General features: G+C 31.6%; 1 protein-coding gene across 1 annotated transcript; it reads left to right on the top strand.

Annotated features, from left to right (window-relative positions):
• The first annotated feature begins 2,687 nt into the window (after nt 1-2,687).
• Nucleotides 2,688-4,268, top strand: LOC123267456. The gene is made up of 2 exons (XM_044732080.1): nt 2,688-2,770; nt 3,662-4,268. Exons 1-2 carry the CDS (start codon nt 2,717-2,719, stop codon nt 4,145-4,147), a joined length of 540 nt encoding a protein of 179 aa, XP_044588015.1. The 5' UTR covers nt 2,688-2,716; the 3' UTR covers nt 4,148-4,268.
• The last annotated feature ends 6,118 nt before the right edge of the window (nt 4,269-10,386 follow it).

The raw sequence follows: 10,386 nt of genomic DNA, 5'->3' as shown, positions 1-10,386 counted from the left end.
CAGATGTTGTCAGGACACGGCTGTTTCCGGGAGTACCTTTATCGCTTTAAGCACGATGATTGCCCAGAGTGTCCGTCTTGCCCAAGAGTTGCTGAAAATGCGGAGCACGTTTTCTTTGAGTGCCCTCGTTTTAACCCACAGCGTGATGAGTTAGAGAAGATCCTGAACAAGAAAATCACACCAGAGTCAATAGTAGAAGAAATGCTGTCATCCGAAGCTGCCTGGAACGCCACAAGCACGTTTACCACCGAAGTGCTTACAGAGCTGCGTTCCATTGAAAGAAAAAGGGCAAATGACAGAAACTAGAAGGAAGGAAAAATAACACCTTAGCCACCAGAAGGAATAGCAGCAGCTAGATCCTCTCCTCACGAAGTAATGCCTGACGGCGGTTTCCATGAGGGATTAGAGGAAAGAAGAAAAGGGGTTTAGGGTTTAGTGGGAAGGGGCGTCAGCGTCGAGTTTTAGTATGACGCTGCGTCGAGTCGCCACATATCCAGGCCAAACAGCTATGCCTAGAATCTGTAAAAATGATTCCCCCCCTAAGATAAAAAAAAAAAAACACACACACACACAGACATAAGGACATCATCGCGAAAACATTCAGGAAAGCTTCCTAGGACCTCAAAACGTCGAGATCTGATGAAAACTCGATTTTCGAAAAACGGGGTAAAAACAATAACTTCCCGATTTTTGAAAATTTTCAATTTTCTTAGCGGGAAGTTAAAAATTAGAAAAACGGTTGACCCTGAAGGATATCCGTGCAACTTCCCGCTAATTCCATACCTAGGCGCTTAAAATTGCACTTATGACGTTTTTGAGCTCTTCGAGCTCAAAAATAAAATTTATGTATTATTTGGAGCTCTCCGAGCTTAAGAAGATAGCTTTGCTTTGTTTTTGAGCTCTTCGAGCTCAAAAGTCTTATCAAAATTTGATGAAACACGATTTTTTTCAATTTTCAAACTGCTGTAACTTTTGAATAAATTAACCGATTTCCACGCGGTTGGCGGTGATCGATGTAGTTTTTTGAGCTCTATAAAAAATTTGGACTAAAAAAATTGATCTGATGAAAAATTTCCGAGTTATTACAAAAAACACTTTTTTCGATTTTTTCCGACAACGATATCTCACGAACGCATCAACCGATTCTGACGCTCTAGGTGGCGATCGATGCGAGTTTTTACGATTAAGAGCTAAATAGTTTTTGAGGTCGATCGGTTTAGCCAATTCGGAGATATTTAAAAAAAATGAAAAAAAAACAACTTTTTTTCACTTTTTTTTTGCAATTTCTCGAAATCTACTGGTCCGAATCGGTTCTAACTTACAAGGAATCTATGTTTGGCGAAGACCTTTCGAATGACACCAATTGCGATCAAATCGGTTAAGCCGTTCAGAAGTTATAAAAGGTTTACATATACACACACACATGCATACAGACGTACGTACACCATCGTGAAAATAGTCAGGAAAGCTTCTTAGTGCTTCAAAACGTCGAGATCTGTTGAAACCTCGATTTTTGCAAAACGGGGTGAAACCAATAACTTCCCGATTTTTTAAAAATCTTCGATTTTCTTAGTGGGAAGTTAAAAATTCCGAGAGCAGATTTTTGAAATTTGGTTCTCGAATTTATTATGAAAATTAATTTTTAGACGATTTTGCGAGTTTTTGACCGCTACATTTTTGAGTACCCTCTTTTCAAATTGAATTTATAATTATTGAAAAATTATTATCCGACAATTTTAAGACTTTTTTTAGACGCTGCGATCTAATGTTCTGGAGCTCTGGCACTGTGAGCTCATCTTAGAATAGTCTTTAAAAATTTCAAAAATCCAAATTTCAAAAATCTGCTCTCAGAATTTTTTTTTTGGCGTCTTTAAAGAGTTTTGATTTGTGTCACGTTCAAAAACTTAAAGAAACGATATTTATAAGACACATTTAAGATGATTTTTTTTTACACGCGAAGTTTTTATTTAACGATTAATCGTATAAATTACAAAAATATCTTTTTGTAAAGAAGTTGCCAAAAACCGAAAGTGACATTTCGGAGCATGATTTTTTTATTAATAATTGGTTTATTGATTTAAAAATAAATTGAGATGAAATGAATTTAATTCTAATATCATTTCAAGTAAAACAAAACTTTCTAACGAAATTAAATAAAATTCTGACTTTTATGAGGAAAAGTGCAAAAGTTTCTAATAAAATTAATAAATTCAATTTAAAAATATATTTTTTTCCAAATCGTTATATGAAACGATACTTGAGTAAGATAAATTAACTGCGTAAAAAATTATTTTTAAAACATAGATTTTGATGATATAAAGAACATGACATAAGTTAAAAGACTATTAATTTCGAGTGAACAACCCGATTAATCAGTAATTAATCAGTCACTCACTTAAAAAATTAACGACATTATAACCAATCAGGTAAAGTCGATGATAAATTATATAATTTTCGAAGTAACTATAATAATAACTATCTGATTACGAGTTTGAATTGTTCTCGAAGATCCAAAAAATTATTTCTATTACACGTGGTCGTGGGCGGAGCTTTAAAGGAGAAGCAAGAAGGGGCACCCCTTCTATGAAAAAATGCCCTAAAATGAGGAATTCCCAGGGAATAGTCAAAGATTTTTTTGTATAAATAGCCCACACTTGCGAGTCATAGTCAACCAAGTCTTTGTTTCTTTCAAAGAATAAACTAATTAAAAGTCACAATGAACGCTCAAGTATTTTTCATTGGTGCTCTTGTTTGCTGCGCAATCAGCCAGGTAAGAACAAAATTTACTTTTTATATTACATATTTTAAATAAAGTATTTGATATAATCTTGTTAAATCAATGAAATTTTCATATGATTTTAATTTCAACAAAAAATTGTCGTAAAAATTTATATTTTGACATTGGATGCTTTAAACGCTCTATTGTCATCTAATAAAATTGAGATCTCAACGTTTTTTCACATTAAATAGTACTTTATAGTCACAATCTATATATAACTGATACAAAAAGCAAACTGTTAAAAAGAAAAATGATCGCAAAAATTATCAAAAAATTTTTTAAACCAAATAATTGCTATTCTGGCATTAAATAAGTCGCTTTGATAACTTATGGTGTAGATTTTCCAAGTTTTCATCGAAGAGTAAGCACGATAATTTTTGTACAAATAAATTGTTCAACTCAATTAATTTTTTTATTTTTTCATCTCCTATCGGAAGTTATAGAAAAAAAAATTGCATTTTTATATTGTTTAATTATAATTAATCCTTTTCGGCTGGCAACTGAAAAAATTTTCTATTCTTTGAGCAGCCGTCTATAAAAAATTTGTTTCTATAGCTTTAGACAGCTGATACTACACACAATTGTTTCGCTGGCTGACTATCGGTAAAACAATCATTAATTAATTCTTTTTTTATGATTCATGAATCGAAACGAAAGAGGGCGTTTAATTTATATAAAAAATAATACTATCCGCGGCAAAATTTGAATAAATTTTCAAATTGAACTATTAAAAAAATGTATTTCTTAGAATTTATTTAAAATTGATTTTTGCAACAGTAGATAATTATTTTCTTTTTCAATTGAAACTTGATATAAAATTATTTAAAAATAGAAAATTTGGATTTATCAAAATTTTGTTAACATTGCAATTGTTTTGTGCAGATAAGTACATCTCCAGTACGAGACAATGGTCGTAATCAACCTGAATCTTACAAAGAAATGGGAGAGCTTCATATCTTAATGATGTCACCTGATGGATCTCAAAGCATAATGAAACCTGAAGACGTGCTTACTTTAAAGTTCAAACTCGAAGAAAACGCTGCAAAAATGATTTTATACAAATTGTTCGACGGAAAAGAATTTTCTCACCTGATGACAGATCATCAAATGCAACGCTTGGTCAACTTCGATGTGATTGCCATCGTATCGCGTGATGAATCTGATTTACTGAAACGAACAGGTTTTGGACACATAATGGTAATTCTCGAAAAAGACGGAACATTGAAATCATTCATTTACGATTTAACACTTCTGGAAGCAATCAAGCAATTGCCACAAAATTACCCGTACAACTTCTCCACATCGAAAAACGCTTATCATACAGCTTTCCAAAATTCAAATCAATCCAAAATAGATTTTCACCTTTGATTAAACTATCACGATACTACCATGAAACTTCATTTGTCATATTTATCATAGACATTGTATTTATTAATTATTCTATATAATCATTACCATTCAGCTGTATTACCATTGAGTCCATTTTATATTATGTAATTTTCCGTAAGATATTTGATGTAAGCAAATAATAATAATAAAAAACTAATTAGAAAACTAAAAATTACGTAATTATTTAAATCATAACACTTTTTTTACTTAATAGAATTTTCACCTTAAGTGAGTTCTATCAAGATTTTTTTCAAAATTGGGGACGATAAATTTTTAAATAAATCTACATCGATTGGTGCAAAATGAATAATGAAATTTTTGAATTATAATTTATAAACAATTATTGAATACTTCCAAGAATCATTGATTGCTAAGGGAGATTTTGAAAAAAATTGAAAATATTGCATCTACACGGAAAAAAGAAAACTTGAAAAATTCCATTATAAATAGTAATAAGTGTCCCATCGTATTCAAAACTAGAAAAATTACAGTTTGAAATAACATTTTTTTAAATTCAAACTTTGAATGTTAATTTTCAGAGCTTTCAATATAAATATTACACTCTACAATGTAATTCTTATAAAATCTGTCATAAGTACAATCTGAAACTGTAATTTTTCCAGTTTTCGTTACGAAGCGTTACGTTCTATATTGTGATTTTTCGAGTTTTCTTTTTTCCGTGTAATTATCTAAATGTATCTTTACTCTTTTGCACGCCTCATAGCGCGAAGCGCGTGAGGTTGTGCTTTATACTCGACTCGTTAAGGTCAAGCAATTTTGTGATATTTAAATGCCTCTATCACAGCCATATTACACTTATACAATAATATAAGTAGATGTACTGGGTCCGTATTTCATATCAGTAGCCTAGTTTACGTATTTTTTTTTTTTTTTGATTGAATTTTTATTAAAATTCACTACGGTACAACCGTACAAAGACAAACGAACTTTTCTTATTTGTCACGTGAAAACTATGGCGCCACTTGATCAAGCTAGATTTTTTTAGACTGCGTGCGCATATGACAAGAAAAAAGGGCGCCGATATTAAAAAAAAAATAAAAAACAGAACTCTGCTATGGTTTAGTGGCGCCATAACTCTAAGGTGAGGAAAAAAAATACTATTATAAAATGTATAGATAGATACACAAAAAAATTAGGAAAACGGTTGACCCTGAAGGCCATCCCTGCAACTTCCTGCTACTTTCGTAATTAAGCGCTCGAAATTGCACTTATTACGTTTTTGAGCTCTTCGAGCTCAAAAATATAATTTTCATGTAGTTTTGAGCTCTCCGAGCTCAAAAGTCTGATAGCAGTTTAATATAACACTATTTTTTGAATTTTCAAACCGCAATAACTTTTGAATAAATCTACTGATTTTCACGTGGTTGGTAGCATTCGACGCAGTTTTTCAAGTTCTATAATATATTTTCAAACACAAATTGATCAGACCGGAAATTTCGGTGTAATTCGAAAAAAACACTTTTTTTCGATTTCTTTCGTCAACGATAACTCACGAACGAATCAACCGATTTTGACCGGCTTGGTGGCGGTCGATGTGGTTTTTTGGTTTTAAGAGCTGATCAGTTTTTGGAATTGATCGGTCAAGCCGTTTGAAAGTTATTAAAAAAAACCACATTAAAAAAAATTTTTTTTCGCAGTTTTTTCAAGATTTCTCAAAATCTATCGGTTCAAATCGGTCCAACTTTCATTCAAAATCTAAGTTTAGTCGAACCATTTCGAATGGCACCAACCGCGATCAAATCGGTCAAGCCGTTCAAAAGTTATGAGACGTTTACACACACACACACACACACACACACACACACACACACACACACACACACACACACACCATCGCGGGAATAGTCAGGGAAGCTTCTTAGGACCTCAAAACGTCGAGATCTGATGAAAACTCGATTTTCGAAAAACGGGGTAAAAACAATAACCCCGATTTTTGAAAATTTTCAATTTTATTAGCGGAAAGTTAAAAATTCACAGTCATATATTAGTTTTTTATAAATAATAATTTAACGACAGTGAATTGAACGCTCATATTAATTGAGAAATTCCGTCATGTGTTACTTTAGATAATAAAAAAAAAATTATTCCGGTACGATCATTTTTTCGACCAATTTCCCTGCCACATACACCCATCTATACATGGACGTCCAGAAAAGATTATGTTTAATGTTATTATTTACTATGTTAAACAAAAAAATTGTTATTGAAATATATTTTATGTGCTTGACAAATTATTTGAATTGATATAAATTGTACTCATATTAACCTGTAAGTGTGATATAAATAACAAAAAATCAATTTCAGTTTCGAGAAAACTGCTTTTTTTGAAATGTCGAGAGTAGAGCACAACCTCAACGCTTCGCTTATGAGGCGTGCAATAATTTCATAGGTAAAATGACAGTCATAAATAAATAAACGAAGTAGTATTGTACTGAGGTACAAAATTTTATTGCAAAACAATAAAAAAAATACAATTTATTCACTGCAAAAGTATCGTAAAATATATAAATAAATATCATTACTGGTAAAAAGAGTGTGGAACGATTAAAAATTAATTTTTTTACCTACTGTAGCATTTTATCATAAAAATATCGCTATTATTCTTTTGTCTCTTATTCTAAGACTAAAATTTTAATTTTTCTTCTGTTTTTTTGTAAAAAAAATAATTGCATTCAATGTAAAATTAACTTAATTTTTATTGAAATCAAAAATTTTTTTCCGATATTTCTTAGAATTACAAGAAAATCATATATGATTTAATAGTTATAACTATTAAACATTTTTGGTCATGTATATTCATTTTTGAGTCAAGTCCTAAAAACAACGATCCATAGTACCCTGGAAGAATAAGCCTAAAATTGTGACAGTAATTTTAAGTAAGCTTATATTTGTAACACTATCATCGATACCCTTAAGCATCGATGGCTGGAAAAACCCGAGCATCGCTTATAAAAAACAATTTTCTTATCGTTCAGTATTGGATAGCTATTATACTCAGAAATTGGTTACCGATAGAAATGACGGATAAGATTAGTTATTGAATGACGTCTTAATTAATTTATTTTTAATGTAGATAACCCGAAATTATCGTTTATTCACTCGAAACAAGAATATCAACGTTCGATGAACCAATTACAGAATGACAAAAGCTAGGAAAAAAATCTTCTACAGAAATTACTTTGTGTTGTAATCGATGATCACTTTTTGAAGTTAAGTGATACTTTTAGTGGGCGGAGTTTTAAGTACAAGGAGACGCAATACCCATTCTATGATAAAAATTTACTGAAATAGAAATTTTGGATGGGTGTAAACAAATTTTTTTCGTATAAATAGTTCGAAGATTTTGGTCTCAGCATCAGTTCAATTTTTGAAAAACTTCTACTAAGAAATCAATCGAACCAGAAGTCACCATGCAAGCTCAAGTATTATTGTAAAATTACAATACATGTTAGTAGATTTCCTGTCAGGTATTGGACAATTACATGAAATGTATTTTATTTCGCATTGCTATACACTGATTTGTAATTTTACTTATTATTTGTTTTGTAATATGATTGTAATTTTACAAAAATTTTTAACAGTATAGAAGAAACTTAACAAACAAAATCGATTTCAACCATTTAATATCTAATTATTTTTCCAATTCTCTATTTGCAAGTAATTTGCTATTATAATTAGTATGTGCAGGTTAATGCATCTCCAGTGCGAGAAAACGGCCGTAATCAACCTGAATTTTACACAGAAATGGGAGAGCTTTATCTTTCAATGATGTTACCCGATGGATCTGAAAGAATAATGAAACCCACAGAAGTACTTTCTTTGAAGTCCCAATTAAAAAAAAAATTAGGAAAACGGTTGACCCTGAAGGCCATCCCTGCAACTTCCCGCTAATTCCATACTTAAGCGCTTAAAATTGCACCAATGACGTTTTTGAGCTCTTCGAGCTTAAAAATACAATTTATGGGTTATTTTGAGCTCTCCGAGCTCAAAGAGATTGCTTTCCTATGCTTTTGAGCTCTTCGAGCTCAAAAGTCTGATAGAGATTTGATAAGACACTATTTTTTGAATTTTTAAACCGCAATAACTTTTGAATGAATAAACCGATTTTCACGCGGTCGGCAGTATTCGACGCAGTTTTTTAAGCCTCACAAAGAATCTCAAATTTTGAATTGATCGCGCTAGGAATTTCGGAGTTATTCCGAAAAAACACTTTTTTCGGTTTTCTTTCGTTCACGATATCTCTCGAACGAATCAACCGATTTTGACCAGACTGGTGGCGATCGACGTGGTTTTTTGAGGTTAAGAGCTGATTAGTTTTTAGAATTGAACCATATAGCCGTTTAAAAGTTATTCCAAAAAAACCACATTTGAAAAAAATTTTTTTTTCAGTTTTTTGAAGATTTCTCAAAATCTATTGATCTGAATCGGTCTAAATAGTTTTTAAAATCTAAGTTTGGTCAAGCCCTTTCGAATGGCACTAACCACGATGAAATCGGTCAAGCCGTTCAAAAGTTATAAGCGGTTCACATACTTTCACACACACACACACACACACACACACACACACACACACACACACACACATACATACAGACACCGTGACAACCTCACGGGGATAGTCACAGAAGCTTCCTGTGACCTTCAAACGTCGAGATCTGATGAAAACTCGATTTTTGCAAAACGGGGTGAAAACAATAACTTCCCGATTTTTGAAAATCTTCAATTTTCTTAGCGGGAAGTTAAAAATGCTGAAAAAATGGTCTTCTACAAATTGATCGACGGAAAAGGATTTGCTCTTTTTGTCGGATCATCAAATGGAACGCATGCTTGACTTCAATGTCATCGCTGCCGTATCCCGCGATGCATTTGATTTCCTCAAACGACCAGGTTTCGGGCTTAGAATAGTTATTCTCAAAAAAGACGGAACATTGAAATCATTCATGTACAATCTACTACTTCTGGAAGCAGTCAAACAATTGCCACAGGATTACCCATACAATTTCTCCACATCGAAGCATGCCTACCATAACGCTTTCCAAAACTTAAGTCCAACTAAATTAGACTTCCACCTTTAGTTAAAATATAACGATGCTATCATGAAACATAATTTGTCATACTTATCCTTAATTTTGTATTTATTAATTATACTCATCATTGTCATTCAGCTACTTCACGATTATGACCATTTTATATTTATGTAATAAGTTTCAAGATATTTGATGTAAGCAAATGAAAATAAAAACTTATTTAACAAGATACATGTATCTATATATCCTATATACATAAAAATGGATGTTCGTATAGAAAATATTGCTAAATTTCAATATCATTTGACCGTTCATCATAAAAATTGGCACCTTTCAAGGTTATTTTAAGTCGATTTCCCAATTTTGGAAACTACCACTCTTGATTTGAATAGATTCCGGTCACCAGTTTTCTCATATTATAAAACTAAGTTCGGCTATCAAAAAAAAAATTTTTCTGCTTGATGGGCAAAAAGCATCAACTTTTGGCCCGCTGCGCTAAACGAAGTTGCTGCCTTCTGCCTTTGTCGAGTAAAAAAATAGCATACACTCCTCGGGAAGTAAATAAGAAAGCCTCAGATCACATGTAATTGTTGGCCGAGGCGAAGCCGACATTTCTTACTTTACTTCCCAACACGGAGAAAATTTTATAGTAGAGTTTACTATCTAGTTATGATAAAATCTATTAACTGAATTCGATAGTAGTAAATATTATTTAAATAATTATGTAAACCATCTGAATTGTAGTAGCTACCATCTTGATGGTAACTACTACTATTATGATGGTAATCAGTAATAATAGCTATTATTATTTTAACTAGTTACTACTATTATCAAAATCGTAATTCCTAATATAACCTGATGGTTACAGTTACCGTCAGTAATAATAATAGCTACTATCTAAGCTAGTAAAAAATATTTAAAAAATTGAAAATTTGCGTTAGCGTGAATGCATTTCTGAATGAACTAAAAGCAGTTGTAGCGCAGTGTAGTACACAAAAAATCGGGATTAAATTCGGATTGAATGTATATTTAAATTTTTGTTTGTCTATCACAAGTTTCAACGCCAAATTTTTCAAAAAAAAATTTGAAATTTCCAAAGAAATCAAAATTTTCAATAAAATTCAAATTTCAAAAAAAAAATTTTAATCTTACAAAAAATTTTAAAAAAAC

The sequence above is a fragment of the Cotesia glomerata genome, linkage group LG6 (assembly GCF_020080835.1).
Source record: "Cotesia glomerata isolate CgM1 linkage group LG6, MPM_Cglom_v2.3, whole genome shotgun sequence".
NCBI classification, from domain to species: Eukaryota; Metazoa; Arthropoda; class Insecta; order Hymenoptera; family Braconidae; genus Cotesia; species Cotesia glomerata.
This window is presented reverse-complemented; position numbering and strand designations above follow the sequence as displayed.